This window comes from Pongo pygmaeus, chromosome 8, assembly GCF_028885625.2.
Source record: "Pongo pygmaeus isolate AG05252 chromosome 8, NHGRI_mPonPyg2-v2.0_pri, whole genome shotgun sequence".
In the NCBI taxonomy this organism is placed as follows: domain Eukaryota; kingdom Metazoa; phylum Chordata; class Mammalia; order Primates; family Hominidae; genus Pongo; species Pongo pygmaeus.
This window is the reverse complement of record NC_072381.2, coordinates 138401886-138418244: the sequence shown is the minus strand read 5'-3', so window position 1 is coordinate 138418244 and position 16359 is coordinate 138401886. Positions and strand designations below refer to the sequence as shown.

The 16359-nt window shown below is 52.9% G+C and overlaps 1 protein-coding gene across 1 annotated transcript in view; it reads left to right on the top strand.

The window, feature by feature from the left end:
* Positions 1 to 16359, top strand: part of CFAP46 (cilia and flagella associated protein 46) — a 132908-nt gene that overhangs the window by 74205 nt on the left and 42344 nt on the right. Inside the window, 6 exon segments of the mRNA XM_054473811.2 lie at positions 908 to 1040; positions 2489 to 2635; positions 7177 to 7377; positions 7818 to 7924; positions 9051 to 9227; positions 10315 to 10450. Coding sequence (XP_054329786.1) covers positions 908 to 1040; positions 2489 to 2635; positions 7177 to 7377; positions 7818 to 7924; positions 9051 to 9227; positions 10315 to 10450 — 901 coding nt within the window.

Here is a 16359-nt window from a genome sequence, read left to right as displayed (position 1 = left end):
TATAAGGGGCGTAGAGCAGTGTCCCAGGAACCTGGTCTTTGGCCCAGTTGTCCTCACAGCCCTAAAATAACTTTGGAGCAAAGGAATTGTGGAGGCCATAGGGTCCTGGTTCCCTCCTGTTCATTTGTTTACGAGCTGTGGAGGGTGGCAGACGGCAGAGGCCAACGCGGTGTGGGGTGGCCAGCGCGGTGTAGTGTGCTGGGAGCAGTGACGTCTCGGCGGCAAAGGGGCCTCGACTTGGAACGCGCGTGGCCGGGGAGGCCTGGGCAGAGGGGCCCGCAGGCCTTGGGAGAGGGTCAGAGGTCAGAGGACGAAAAGGCCCCGGGGCTGGGCCTGCCGGGTCTTGACCTCTGCTGTGACCCCGTGCTGGCCTGTCTTCTAAAGGACCTCTCTGGACATGGTGTGGCAAATGGCCAGGGCCTGGTGTTCATGACACAGCAGAAGGTGGGACAGCTAGGGGCCGTGGCCGGGGCCAGGTGGAGCAGTGAAGGGGAAGGTAGCAGACGCCTTGAAGACCCTGTGGGAAGGCCGAGCGGGGAGCAGGAGCCCACCCAGGGACCTGTAGTTGGTGCCAAACTTTCAGGTGGGGGTGCCCGCGGGAGGCACAGCGGGGCCGGGGGCTGGGCACGCCAGAGAGATGGAGTCTGAGATGCTCATTAAACACCTGTCAGGCTGTCAAATAGCAGCTGGACATGAGTTTGGAGTTTGGAAGAGAGAACCAGCGATGGACACAAATCTGGGAGTCAGATGTGCCGTTAGATCCCAAGGATTTTAAAAAATCTTTTTAAACACTCTCGTGAAGAATGTAACTATGGCTGTTTTCATTTGCGTTTCTTTGGTTACTCATGAAGGGACATTTTTGTGGCCATGTGGCTCTTTTGCATATTGTCTGTTTTCCTCGCATTAGCTGCAGAAAAGAGATCGCGTTGAAAAAAGAGAAAAATAAGGAGCCTTTATTAGAAGAAAGCCTGCCAACACTGGATGAGCAGACACTTCCCGTCCAGCCTGGGGAGATCAAACCACTGGAAGCCAAGGACAAGGTAACCTCACCATCCAGAATCCTTCTGACCCACAGCCCAGTGGACGCCGGTGCCTCATGGCCATGCAGGGCTGCAGCTGAGCCAGGAGGCCGGCCTGTGTGTCTGTCAGTGTGCGAGGGGCAGGCCTGTGTGTCAGTGTGCGAGGGGCCGGCCTGTGTGTCAGTGTGCGAGGGGCCGGCCTGTGTGTCAGTGTGTGAGGGGCCGGCCTGTGTGTCCTGCAGCTGAGCCAGGAGGCCGGCCTGTGTGTCAGTGTGCAAGGTGCAGGCCTGTGTGTCAGTGTGCGAGGGGCCAGCCTGTGTGTCAGTGTGCGAGGGGCTGGCCTGTGTGTCAGCGTGTGAGGGGTCGGCCTGTGTGTCCTGTAGCTGAGCCAGGAGGCCAGCCTGTGTGTCAGTGTGCAAGGTGCAGGCCTGTGTGTCAGTGTGCGAGGGGCCAGCCTGTGTGTCAGTGTGCGAGGGGCTGGCCTGTGTGTCAGTGTGTGAGGGGTCGGCCTGTGTGTCCTGCAGCTGAGCCAGGAGGCCAGCCTGTGTGTCAGTGTGCGAGGGGCTTCCTGTGAGTGATTTGTCGTCCCATGGGCCCTGGAGTTCCCCGGGAAAGATGAGCTTTATGTGCACCACGGGCCTCCCTGGAACAGGCCTGCCGGGCGCCTGGGCAGAGGCTGAGAAAAGGTGGGGGCAGCAAAGAGGGGGCTCCGCCTGGAGGTCCCCATCGTCTGACAGAACTGGTTCTCCCACCACCTGGGTTTCCCTCAGCAGGAGAGCACAGCACCCCTCTGCATTTGCCCATCAAGGAAGGTGACCAGCCCGGCCCCTAACCCAAAACGCAGTTACTGTGGGAGCACTGTGGACGGGCAAAGGCCATGCTTCCTGTGACCTGGCAGTCAGGACAGGACAGGGGCTCAGCACAGGACCTGGATCCAGAACACAGCAGTGCGGGGCTCAGCCACCGCCCCAGGCGGGGGGCTCTGCTTAACAAGGAGAGGCTGGGGGGATGTGGGGTAGGCCCAGATCCTAGTGCAGGGGCTCAGCCACTGGCCCACACCCGGGGCGCCCTAGCAAGGCTGGGTGCACAGCCGCAGGCAGGCCCAGATCCCAGAGTTGGTCGGCAGCACGAGGTGGAGCAAGGGGTCCTACACCCCAGTGTGTGTGTGTGGAGTAGCAAAGGCTCTACGTGGCTAGTGGTGGGCTTGGTTGGCTGCAAGGGGATTCGTGAGAAGAGAGAGGTGCACAGGGTGCAGGAGGTCTGTTGGGGGAAAGGCAAAGGCCTGAGCTCTGGCCTTGGGGCACACGGGGAGCTTGCGAGGTACCCACGGTGCCTAGGCCAGTAGGGAGCCCTCGGTGTGCTGTAGCTCCCTATATGGTACAGACGGCTCCTGAGCCAGAGCCTGTCCCATGAGACTGAGAGGTCACAAGTGTCAGGACTGTGCCGCCTGGGGCTGTGGTGTCTTACAGATTTTGAAGATGAATGGGGAGACCGGGAGGGACCTGGATGGGACGTCCTTTCCCCACCTGTGGATGCTAAAGGCAGAAGTTCTGCTGGAGATGAACCTGTACCAACCTGCACGGCTGCTCCTGTCGGAGGCTTACCTGGCTTTCCAGGTGAGGAGCCCCTCCCAGCCCATCACCATCCACAGCTGCTCCCAGCACACTGTGCACAGTGGAGGGGCTGCGGGCAGAAGCTTGGGCTGTAGCATTCAGCTCTAGCAAGGCCACGTGCCTCTCTTGTCTGGGTCCAGCTCTCTGCGGGCAGTCAGTCCTGCGCATCCTCTGTCTGTCCGTCTTTTGCTCTGCCACTCAAAGTTTGCTGAAGTTTCTATTTCCAGTACCTGCTGTCGGTCTCTGCAACCTCTCGTTTCTCTTGGGTGTCGGTGGCTCCGCTCTGCCTCCTGCCACGGTCAGTTTCTTACCTTCTGAGGCTGGACGAGAACTTGGAGAACCCCAGAGGGTGTCTCTGCCAGAAGCGCCACTTTGTTCTAGAAGGGGGATCGTGTGTGGCGCTGCCTGGGTCCAGGGATCCAGGCCTGGTCTGGTCTTTGTTTGTTTTGCTCTCACTCCCTGGATGTGACCCTTACGGTCCCCAGCAAAAGCCCCGGGACGTTTGCTGAGGCCCCGTCTCCCCGGCGGGCGCTGCAGCTGTTCGGTCTCAGCTGGTTCCTGCCAGGCTTTGTGACATCCTGCTCTGCCCTGAGCAGCCAAGCCCAGCTGACAGCCCTGAGGGGGAGTGCGGACCTCGGACCCTTTGCCTCGGCCCCTCCTCCTGGGACTGGCCCTGCAAGCCTCAGCACCGGAAGCCCCAGCTGCAGCCTCCTCTCCTCACCCCGGGTGCCTGCATTCCCCCAGCAGGGATGGCAGCCCCAGGAAAAAGCCAGATGGATGGAGGCCCACGGGTGCTTCTCTCTGTGCAAAGAATGTAGTTGCCAGTTTTTGCCAGCACTGACTGCCCTCCAAACTCACCTCAGACACGTGGTGACATCTTCTGTCCAGATTTTAGAGCTGCTTTCACTGGGAGGGTGAGGCAGAGCTACAGAAGCAGACAGCCTGTCACTTGCTTTGAAGAAAAACTCCAGAAAAAGAGAGGGTCCTAGAATGGTGTAAAAATTCAGTGATGCCCATCAAAGCCTTGAGAGGTTCAGACTTTATCTCTGGCACTGAGGGCAGGTGTGTGCAGGTCTCAGGCAGGGGGACAGGTGTGTGCAGGTCTCAGGCACTAGGGACAGGTGTGTGCAGGTCTCAAGCAGGGGGACAGGTGTGTGCAGGTCTCAGGCGGGGGGACAGGTGTGTACAGGTCTGAGGCACTGGGGACAGGTGTGTGCGGGTCTCAGGCACTGGGGACAGGTGTGTGCAGGTCTCTGATAGGAGGGACAGGTGTGTGAAGGTCTCAGGCAGGGGGACAGGTGTGTGCAGGTCTCAGGCACTGAGGGCAGGTGTGTGAAGGTCTCAGGCAGAGGGACAGGTGTGTGCAGGTCTCTGATAGCAGGGACAGGTGTGTGCAGGTCTCAGGCACTGAGGACAGGTGTGTGAAGGTCTCAGGCAGGGGGACAGGTGTGTGCAGGTCTCAGGCACTGAGGACAGGTGTGTGAAGGTCTCAAGCAGAGGGACAGGTGTGTGCAGGTCTCTGATAGCAGGGACAGGTGTGTGCAGGTCTCAGGCACTGAGGACAGGTGTGTGAAGGTCTCAGGCAGGGGGACAGGTGTGTGCAGGTCTCAAGCAGGGGGCAGGTGTGTGCAGGTCTCAGGCAGGGGGACAGGTGTGTGCAGGTCTCTGATAGCAGGGACAGGTGTGTGCAGGTCTCAGGCACTGAGGGCAGGTATGTGAAGGTCTCAGGCAGAGGGACAGGTGTGTGCAGGTCTCTGATAGCAGGGACAGGTGTGTGCAGGTCTCAGGCACTGAGGACAGGTGTGTGAAGGTCTCAGGCAGGGGGACAGGTGTGTGCAGGTCTCAAGCAGGGGGACAGGTGTGTGCAGGTCTCAGGCAGGGGGACAGGTGTGTACAGGTCTGAGGCACTGGGGACAGGTGTGTGCGGGTCTCAGGCACTGGGGACAGGTGTGTGCAGGTCTCTGATAGCAGGGACAGGTGTGTGAAGGTCTCAGGCATGGGGACAGGTGTGTGCAGGTCTCAGGCACTGAGGGCAGGTGTGTGAAGGTCTCAGGCAGAGGGACAGGTGTGTGCAGGTCTCTGATAGCAGAGACAGGTGTGTGCACACCAGGGTCAAAAGGGAGCTTGTCTAAGGAAGGGACTGAGGATGCTGTGGACAGCTGGGGAAGGGACACACATGGTTGCAGCATTCTTTTAGCCGCAGCCACAGGAGAGGGCCAGCGTCTGCTGGAGCCGCAGGGCTGGAGGTGTGGAAGAGCTGCTGGGAGCTCCCGGGGCAAGAGTCAAGCCCCCGAGGTGGGCAGAGGCCCGGCCTCCCTCACCCCGGGGTCGGGAGATGGTGGGAGGTGGTGAGAGCCCTGGGACTTAGGGAGTGAGTCTGCCTCATGCCGGGGCCTCCGTGGTCCTGAGCTCTGGGACTTGGGGAGTGAATCTGCCTCATACCTGGGGCCACCGTGGACCTTGGAGCCCAGCCCCAGGACAGACGTGATGGGTGCTGGACTCTCACGAACACCGGGTTTGCCGCCCTCCTTCCTGCGGCCGGCGGCTGTTTTGCAGGGACTTTGTTTCACAGCAGGCGCTTCTGACAGGAAGTTGTTTGTTTCCTTGGTCTTTCCCGCCCTCTTGCCTGAAGGCCTCCTAGCTCCTGTCCTCAACGTTGCCCTCAGCTCGCCCTGGCTTCTCAGCCACACCCACAGCACAGAACGCCTGCCTTCATGTGCTGCCCCCACAGCCCCTCCTGAACCTGCGCCCCCAGGCCGGCGATGGGAGTGTGCTCTGCCCTTTCACTCTGGACTCTCCTCCGCGGGGCTCTCTCTGTCCTGCTGGTGGCACCTCCCCTCTCAGGCCCACCCACACGGTAGCCTTGTCTCTCGGGGTCTGACCTCCCCTGGGCTCTCCCGCTGTGGCCTCAGCACTCAGCACGCAGACCCCTGCTGACCTCAGAGACCTCCGGGCTGGAACCATCTGCCTTGGGGGCTGTGACTGTTCTTGTGCCGCCCACTCCTCAGGACAGGGCTGTGCCCCTCCACTCAGTGTCGGCCCTGGAAACCCTGGCATCAGCCTCACGTACCCCCCACCCCGCCCCACCCACCCTGTCCTCTCCCTGCCTTCTGGGCGCTCCTCACCCCTGGCCAAGCTCTGTCCCACCTCCGCACCCTCCTCCTCTCCATGTGGAAGCCCCTGCCCACCCTGTCGCCGGCCTCTGGCCCACTGTAGCTGCCCTCAACAAGCCCCGCAGGGGCCCGGCCCCTTTGGACCCTTGCCAGCCCTGCTCTCTGGGCCCAGCCACAAAGCGCCTCCCCCTCTTCCCTCCTCAGAGGCCTGCAGCCCCCTGCCAGGCTTGGTCCAGAGGCCAGGAATACCCTTCCACAGAGCCCAGCCACCCACCTGCCTACCCTCAGGCCGCCTGACTGCCCACGAGGCTGCTGTGGACCCAGGCCCTGCCTACGCCGTCTGGCGGTCACAGCCATGCCCAGGTGCATGCAGGCTGTGGCGTCCAGGTGGATCCTGTGTCGGGCAGGGGTACAACTGGGGCACCCCTCCCTAGTGGCTGGGGCCCCTCCCTCGTCCTGGGCATCTAAATGCATGGAACAGCCAGAAATGGAGCCATTAGCAGCTGGGATACCTGTTCTCTGGCGGGTAGCCCCAGCTCATCAGCCCACCCTCCCCTCTGTCCCCACACCTGCACCTACACCTGGGAGGGGCCTGCCCAGGTCCAAACGAGCACACAGGGCATCTTGTTTGGCCAGAAAGTGATGCATGGGAACAGGACGCTGCCTTTCCACTGCAGAAGACACCCGGGCAGCCCTGCAGCTGGGACCGGCTTTCCCGCTGCCGCTCCCGTCCTCTCCTCACCCTCTGACCAGCACCCCTCTGTTCTTAGCACAGGCTGCCCTGTGTTTCTGTCCCAGATCATGTGGCTGCCCAGCTCCCTGGCTGCAGGCCCCCAGATGGGCAGGCCGGGCTCTGGGAGCCTCTGAGCCGCTCTCGGCATCAGTGTCCAGGTACGGCTGTCCCAAAGCCTTTCGCCCCAAGCAGGAGCCCCTAAAAGACAGGGCCAGGACAGGGCCAGCAGGAGCCCCAGGAGGCTCCAGGGACGAAGTTTTCTGCCACTCAGCTCAGGCAGAGGGAGACAAATCCCCCCGAAGACCAGCCAGAGTAGGGCTGCACCTTCCTGAACGCCGATTCCGCTTGTCAGCTCATCATTGAAATATAATTAAATGGAATGAGATACAGTCATGCGCGCTGCAGCCGGTGCTGACTCCAGAGAAGCCTCTGGAGGGCGGGGAGGGCGGGTGTCCTACTCGAGGAGCCACAGGGCGGCAGGAGCCGGGCAGGACCGCAGGTCCTGTCAGGGAGAGCAAGGGCGGCCATGGGCCCCACCCTTCCGCTGCCAGAGTGAGCGGCCCTGTCTTCCCCTCACCTGGTGCCTCTGTCTGTCTCTGCCTCTCTGTCTCCCTCTTCCTTCTCTCTGCCTGCTCCTATCTCCCCACCTGCACACATCTGTAGAGGAACCCACGCATGTCTGAGTCTCTCTCCTTCAGGAGCTGGATGAGCCTTGTGCAGAGGCCCAGTGCCTGCTCCTCCTCGCACAGTTGGCCAACAAGGAGAAAAACCATGGACAAGCCAAGAAAATGATCGCACAGGCCCAGCACCTGGGCGGAAGTGAGGAGTTCTGGTACAATTCCACTCTGACCCTGGCAGAGGCGCTCTTGTCTATGGAACACTCAGGAAGAGAAGCTACGGTAAGAGGCACGGGGACCGGGGGCTGCATGTTGGGTGCCGGGCCAGGTGCTTGGTGGAGAGGAAGGGCGTCCATGGGGCTCTGCCTGGCAGACCACTGATGACACCCCTGGATCCATCCCTGCCCACACTCAGACACGCCGGTATCCATCCCCACCTCTCCTCAGGCCCGTGTCTGTCCCCGCCCACCCATCCTCAGGCCTGTATCCATGCCTGCCTGTCCCCAGACACACCCGTATCCACCCCGCCTGTCCTCAGGCCTGTATCCATGCCTGCCTGTCCTCAGACACACCCGTATCCACCCCCACCCACCCTCAGGCCTGTATCCATGCCTGCCTGTCCCCAGACACACCCGTATCCACCCCCACCCACCCATCCTCAGGCCTGTATCCATGCCTGCCCGCCCTCAGACACACCCGTATCCACCCCCGCCTGTCCTCAGGTGTGTCACATATTTCAGAAGCTCATCAATGCCTTCAAGATCCTCAAGAAAGAAAGACCAAACCGATTGCCTTTACTGGAATTCATGATCACAGACCTAGAAGCCAGGTAACTCTTTGTAAGAAACACTTCATTAGCGTGAAAGCTGTGGTTTCCTCTTTTCCATCTGCAATTTTTGTGCCATACGTTAAGCCTGTGCAAGTTCAGAGACCCACATCATGGGGCCACACATCCACAGCTTTCCGTGCAGCTCCAGAAAGCTCCAGAAGTTTCCTGAGCTTGCTTCAGACTTTCTTTGAGAAGTGGACCTTCCATCCACATGTCCCATCTGTTTGGCTTAGAAAGTCAACTTCAGGGCCTTGGGAAGGGCCTAGGAAACCTTTTCCTCTAAGGTGGTGGTGTGTCAGTATAAATTTGTAGGGAGTGTGTTCTTACAGCTTTCACAAAACCCTTGCTGCCGGCACGCCTCCCTCATTGCCGTTTATCAACGCCCTGTCTCTGTCGCCCAGGCTGGAGTGCAGTGGTGCAATCTCAGCTCACTGCAACCTCCGACTCCCTGGTTCAAGTGATTCTCCTGCCTCAGCCTCCCAAGTTGCTGGGATTATAGGCCGCGCCACCATGCCCGGCTAATTTTTGTATTTTTAGTGGAGATAGGGTTTCACCATGTTGGCCAGGATGGCGACGCCGTCCCTTCTAAATCGGAATCACAGGCTCCAACGCAGCGGACCTTTTCAAGGAGCTGGCTTTGGTTTACAGACCCCAGCAACACGGATTTCTGCCTGACTCAGGCTTTCCTTGTGTTCTGCTGCATCTTTGTGGAGCTGCCTGCATCGGCTCGAGGGCAGCCCAGAGCCCTGCTGTGGCTGCTCCGGGGCGGCGGCCTCGTGCCTGCGCTCTCTGCCTCCCTTCTGACCTTGCCCTGCGCCCCCCAGCTGCAGCGTGTGAACAGCCCAACGCTTCAGCGTGGGTTTCTGTTCCACTAGTGAGTCAAGTAGGAGATGGTTTTTGAATTTCTGCCTGGATACAGTGCTGGGGTGGGGCTTGTTAGTTTCTGATTTTATCACATGCGATCACAGAATGAGGCCCGTATGATGTTGATTTTTGAGAAATGCTCCGAGAGTGTTTCTTCGAGCATCCCTGGATGAACACCCGGGAGAACAGCGGCAGCCCCGCCGCAAGCCCTGACGCGGCCCTGGGGCTTCTGACTCCAGGCCCCAAACCATCCCTCCATCAGGTGCCTGAGCCTGCGGGTCAGAGTTGCACAGCAGTCAGCGGTCACCGAACCCACAGAGTGCTCGTTGCTACTGAAAGAGATGGATGATGGCCTGTTGGAAATTGAGAGAAAGTTTATCGACTGTGGCTGCAAAGAGAATTGTGTTGACGTAAAACTAGAGCGTGCGAAGATCAAGAGGTAAGGCTGCCTCCGCGCCCCCTGCACGGGAGTCACTGCTTCTCCCACACACAACACGCCCAGCACCATCCTGCCTTCTGGGCCTGGCTCACCCCAGCTGCACCCCCTCGGGGTCCACAGGCCCCTCCCCTGGGAAGCTGCCAGCTGCTGCCTCAGCCACACGTTCTGATCACATGCCCAGCCCTCCCCGTTGGGGGAGCCCCCGTTGCCCCTGACAGGGCCTCCTTCTGGCCCCAGCCCTGCGGCTGCCCACACCTCCCTCGAGGGCACCCACATTGGGCCTTGCACCTCCAGCCCTTGGCAGACACGCACAGACATACAGCACCACCCACCCCCACCAGCCACAGGCACACGCGCATTGCACACACGCACCCATGCCCAGGCCCAGGTCACACGCGCACATGCCGAGCACAGCCCTGAGCTGCTTGCAGGGCCCTGACCTCAGGAGGCGGCCCCACCCTGCATGGCTCTGTAGCCCGGCCCCAGGCAGCATCTCATGGGCTGCTCCCACCGAGGGCAGGGCCCGCACAGCCCTGATGCCAGCCGTCCCCACCACAGCAGCTGCCAGTCACCCTGCCGTGGCAAAAGCCTCCCTGGCCCCGTCCACCACCCTGCCCCCAAGCTGGGGCCGCCCCCACTTGTCCACATGCAAGCGTCTCGACACAGTGGGCCCAGTGCGGGCGTGCAGAAGCCTGTGCGAGGGAAGTGTAACCCACCACAAGGTCTCATCTGAGCCGTGTCCGTTACTGTGGATGTCGTACATTGTCCTTGCAGAAGTTCAGTTAGCTGATCAAACCCAGCCTGCTGGGTAAAGCTGATGCTGTGGAATTGCTTCAGCAAATCTCCTTCAAGCGCAGATTTAATTTTTATAACCATAATACACTGTACATACTGCATTATTCGAGCTTCTTAAACCTCTAAGATGTATTGAGGATGTCTTTACATGTTAGCTATTTTAAAACATCATTTTAAGCACTAATAAAATATACAGTATAATGACAGAAAATGACATATTAAATATTTAGTAATAATAACATAATGTTTTAACATTTTTTTGTTCCAAATTCCATTCTTATGTCTTATAAAGGTTACGTGCCCAGAACGAGAAAGATGAAGAACAAAAAACCGCGTATTACTTGGAAGCGTATGGCCTGGCCCAGGGCGCCGTAGCTGAGGAAGAAGGGAGGCTTCACAGCGTCCAGGGCCTATTGTCACTTCAAGACGTAAGCAAGTGTCCTGGTTCCTGTGCACACTGGGTCACTCCCACCGGGATATAAACCCCACTTAACTTACCTTACAAGCCAGCTGACTTCTGCTTCTAGCTGAAATGGAGTAACAGGGACCAGATACTCCCCCATCTGAAACAACGAAAAAACAAACAGTGTGTGAAACAAAGACTTTGAGAACACTAGACGTCAGCAATGACAGGCAGTGGTCCCCGAGCTAAGGTCTGAGCTCACCACAGTGGCTCGGGTGGAGTCCGCTGGTGACCTGAGTCACAGGATGGAGCCGAGAGCCTGGGGACAGCCAGGCACTGCCACTCACGAGACAGAGCCCCGGGGAGGGCTGCACAGAGAGAAAACCCCAAGACCTGCGGGGGAGGCCCCGGAGTGTCCTGCCAAGGACTGATCAGCACGTTCTTGAGAGGAAGCTACCCCATGCTGGGGAAGAACCACCCAAAAGGGTTCTAGGGTGGGAACAGCACCTGCTTCACCAGCCGGATTGGAAAACCTCATGATCCCTGGGGCATGGGGCAAAGCAGACACAGGGCCTTGCCTCATTCGGGGGTCATGAGGCCTGGGTGAGCCCCGCTCCAGACCTGCCTGAGAGACCCTAGAAGGCAGACCTGAAAGGACCCAGCTATTTCCTTTGAGAAGATAACTGTCCCGGAACAGAGCCCAAGCCTGAAGAACACATACAGGAATGCAGAAATGCCCACCAGACCCCAAAGGAAGACAAAGCCCAAATGTCTGGCAACCAATAAAATATTGCTGTATAGAAAAGCAGGAAAATAGGGAGAATAATTGATCAATCAAAAGCAAATTGATCCATGGGCACAGATATTGGAAGACAAGTTATCACTGTATTCTATATGTTCAGAAAGCTAAGTAGAAATGGTGGAGATATAAAAGGAAGACAAACCCAAACTTTCAGGGTGAAAACCACAACACAGGAGATGAAGAAGGCACCAGGTGGGTGAATGACAACAATGGCAGGAGAAAACACTGGAGAACTTAGAGACATAACAACAGAAACTTTTAAAAATGAAGAGAAGATGAAATTAAAAAGAACAAAACTTAAAGTCACACAGTTTTAAGTGCACGAATATAGGTGTAATTGGAATCCTGGGAGAATAGGAGAAAGTAGAATAAACAGAATAATTTGAATAACTAATGACTGAAAATTTTCCAAATTTGATAAAAATAAATACAAACCCACAGATCCAAGAAGCTGAATGAGTCCCAAGCACAAGAACTAGAAAGAGGAATGAAACTGTATCAGGGCACACCATAACCAAACGCTTTAACACCAGTGACAAGAAGAGCATCTTAGCATCAGCCAGAGAGCACTGCCTATTGTGTGCAGAGTGACAGAGGTGAATGGCGCAGCTTCCCGCAGGGGCAGTGTAGCTGAGAGCCCAGCGCGGGGACCTCTGTGAAGGCCAAGAGGACACACTGCCAACCTGGAATTCTATACCCAGAAAATATGATTCTTGGTGAGATAAAGATGTTTCTCCAAACACTCGAGAGCTGAAGGAAGGCGTCCTCAGTGGCTGCGCCCTGCAGGAGCTCTTGGAGTCAGTCCTGCAGGCAGAAGGAAGCCACACCCACTGGAAGTGTGGATCCACACAGGTGCATGGAGAGCCTTGAACACGTAAACTCCAGGGGAAAGTGTGTCCAATTCTTCTTCTAAAAATCACTCTAAAAGATAATTGGCTGCTTAAACAATAATAACAATGTAGTACTGGGTCTATAACATGTAAAAATGTATGACAACAATAGCATAAAGATTGGGAGGTCAGTAACAAATGCAAGGTTTCTACGCTCTTCGTGAAGTGATATCATACACTACATACCAAAACAGCCACAGAAATACCAGAATACAGATATATGCTGCATGAGCCAAGAAAGGAGATAAATGGAAATCATAACAAGTATTCATTCGTCCCCCTGAAAGCAGAAAAAAGAAAAAGAATAAAGGACAGGTGAGACCAACAGAAAATAAACAGCAAGATGATAACCTTAGACCTAATCATGGAATAATCACATGAAATTTAAATAATCAGAGCACCCTCAGTTAAAAGAATTTGTCAGATTATATAAAAAAGCAAAACCCAACTATGGGCTACCTACAAGAAAGCCACTTTAAATATTAAGACATAAATAGGTTAGGAGAAGAATGGAAAAAATAAACCATGCTAACACTAATGAAAAGAAAGCTGGAGTGGCTATATTAACAACACACACAGCCGATTTTGGAAAAAAGAATATTGCCAAGGATGAACAAACTCATTTTATAGTGCAAACGGCTCAACCAGTCAAGAGGCTATAAGTGCAAACATTTCTGTACCTAATAACAGAGTTTCACATCAATGAAGCAAAAACTGATAGAATTGCAATGGAGAAATAGACAACTCTACAATTACAGTCAGATTTCAGTTCCTCTCTCTCGGTATTAGTAGAACAAGTAGCCAGAAAATCAGCAAATCACTAGAAGATTTTAACAACACTACCAACCAATATGACCTGAAGATATTTCTAGAACATTCACCCAACAACAGCAGAATAAGATGCTCTTCGTGTGCACATGAACATGTTTCAACATGGACTGTATTTTGGACCATAAAACAAGTCTCAATAAATTTAAAAGATTAAGTTATACAAAATATGTACTGGTGCCACAATCTAAATTAGAAATCAGGAACAGAAAGATAGATAAATCCATAGAAACAGGGCAAGGAGGATGAGGGATGATTTTTTAATGGGTGAGGGGTTTCCTTTTGGAGTGATGAAAATGTTGTGGAATTAGAGATGATGGTGGCACAATGTTGTGAATGTGTAAGTGCCACTGAATTGTATATTTTTAAATGGTTAATTTTGTGTTATGTGACTTTTACTTCAGTTAAAAAAAACAGAAAGCTGGCCGGGCACGGTGGCTCACGCGTGTAATCCCATCACTTTGGGAGGCTGAGGAGGGCAGATCACGAGGTCAGGAGATCGAGACCATCCTGGCTAACACGGTGAAACCCCATCTCCACTAAAAATACAAAAAATTAGCCGGGCCGGGTGGCAGGCGCCTGTAGTCCCAGCTACTCGGGAGGCTGAGGCAGGAGAATGGCGTGAATCCAGCGGGGAAGAGCTTGCAGTGAGTGGCGATTACGCCACTGCACTCCAGCCTGGGCAACACAGCGAAACTCCATCTCAGAGAAAAACACACACACACACACACACACAGAAAGCTATGTATGTGCGAAACACCAAAGATTTGAAAAGTAAGTAGCAAACGTCACCATAACTGTGGGCCACAGAAGAAATCAAGGGGCAAGTATTTTGAACTGAAGGGAATAAAAAAACACCTATCAAAGTGTTTAAGATGTTGCCAATGCAATACCGAGATGGAAATTTACAGCACTAAACACCTGTAGGAGAAATGGGAAAAGATTCAAATCAATTACTTCAGCCTGCACCTTACAAAACTATAAAAAGAGCAAACTCAGTTCCCAAATAAGCAGAGGAATAAAAATTAAAGATCAGAGTGGCGATCAATCAGTGAAAGAGAAAACAGAAAAATGAAAGAGAAAAATAATGAAACCAAAGCTAGTTCTTTGAAAAGATCGGCAAATTGAAAAACTTCTAGTCAGACGGATCAGAAAAAAAAGATGACATAAATTACCACTATCAGAAATGAGAGACACAATTTCTCCATGGATTCTACAGATACTGAAAGGATAATAAGCGAATCATATTACAAACAACTTTATGCTAATATGTTTGCCAACTTAGACGAAATGGAAAAATTCCTTGAAAGCATGAACTACCAAAGCTCACTCAAAAAGAAAGAGATGGCCTGAGTAGCCCTATATATTTTAAATTTTTAATTTGTAATTAATTAAAAGCATTCTCACAAAGGAAATGTCAAGCCCAGATGGCTTTACTAGTGAATTCTGCCAAATATTTAAGAAAAAATAATACCAGTTCTACACAAATTGTTCTAGAAAATTGAAAAGGAGAGAAAGACTTTTTCTATGATGTGAATATTACCTTGATACCAAAACAAGATAAAAACATTAACAACAACAAAAAGCTACTGACCAGCATTCCTTGTGAGCAAAATTTTAGCAAATTAAATCCCACAATATATAAAAAGGATAATACATCATAACCAAGCCAAGGTTACCCCAGGAATAGTTTAACATTAAAAAATTAATTAATTTCACCATATTTTTTCAAAACTAACAAAAACCATATGATCATCTTTGTGGATGCAGGAAAAGCATTTGACAAAATTCAACACCCATTCCTGGTAAACACTCCTAGCAAACAATTAATAGAGGAAAACTTCCTCAACCTGATAAAGGACATCTGTGAAAAAGCTAGAGCTAACGTCACAATTATGGGAGAAAGACTGATGCCCCTTTCGATAAGGACAAAGACGAGGATGTGCCCTCTTCTCACCTGTGTTCCATGTTGACGTGGGAGTTCTGGCCTATGGAGTCAGACAGGAAAAAAGGAAATTAAAAGCATCCAGATTGGAAAGGAAGGAATGAAACTGTTTTTATTCACAGATAACATAGTTGTCTGCATACACAGTCATATGCAATCCACCAAAAAATAAAGCTACTGATACTGAGTTTAGTAAGGTTGCAGGCTATAAGAACAATATGCAGATATCAGTTGTATATTTCTACATACTAGAAATAATCAGATATTAAAAATTTTAAACCATTTTATGACAGCATTTAAAAATGAAATTTGTCCCCAAAATGTGAGAACTTGTACTCTGAGAACTACAAAAGATAACTGAGAAAAATTTGAGAATACCTAGGTAAATGGAGAAACGCATCATGTCTGTGGATCAGGATCTGAGAATTCCTAAGTAACTGGAGAAACATACCATGTCTGTGGATCAGAGGACTTAGTATTGTTAAGTTGTTGATTCTCCCTAAATTGTCTGTACCCCAATCAAGATCACTGCAGGCTTTTTTGGAGAAAATGACAAAATGACTTTAAAACTCATATGAGAATACAAAAGGCCTAACATGGCCAACACAGCTTTGAAAAGGAAGAATGAAATTGGAGAGTCTGACACCGCCTGATTTTAAGGCCTAGTAGAGAGAGGTGCGGGAACCCAGGTGGTGTGGCTGTCGTGTAAACGTCAACACACGGTCAGCGGAACAAAGCAGGATCCAGGCGGGGGCCCCACACGTACAGGAAAGTGATCTTCAGCAAAGGCACGAGGCAGCTAGCCGAAGAAAGGATTATCCCCCTCCAAAACAACCCACTTCACTTCATGCCTCGCACCATATGTAAAAATTTACTCCAAATAAATTGTAGACCTAAATATAAGGGCTAAAATCATGAAGCTTCCAGAAGAACACATAGGAAAATACCTTTGTGACCTCAGGTTTGGCAAGGATTTCTTATTTAGGACACGTAAAGTATGAGCCATAAGGTAATAAATTGATAGCTTGGACCTCTCTTCAAAAGACACTATGAAGAGGAGGAAAAGACAAGTCACCAACAGGAGGGAACATTTACACATCCTCTATCTGATAAAGATATTGTATCCAGAATGAATAAAGAGCTCTCAAAAGTTAATAACCCAATAAAACATGAGCAAAATATTTTAACAGACACTTCCCCCAAAGAAAATATGTGGGTGGCATATAAGCACATGAAAAGTTGAACATCATTAGCCAACTAGGGACACGCAAATTGTAACCATCATTAGAAACCACCACACACCGATTAAAACGACTGTGATGTAAAAGACCAACCACACCAGATGTTGGGAAGGGTGTGGAGAGACCAGGGCCCTAAGTGCCAATGGTACAGCTGCTGCAGGAGAAAGTTTGCCTGTTTCCTAAAAATTACACACAGGCCTACCCAGGACCCAGCCTTTCCACTCCTGC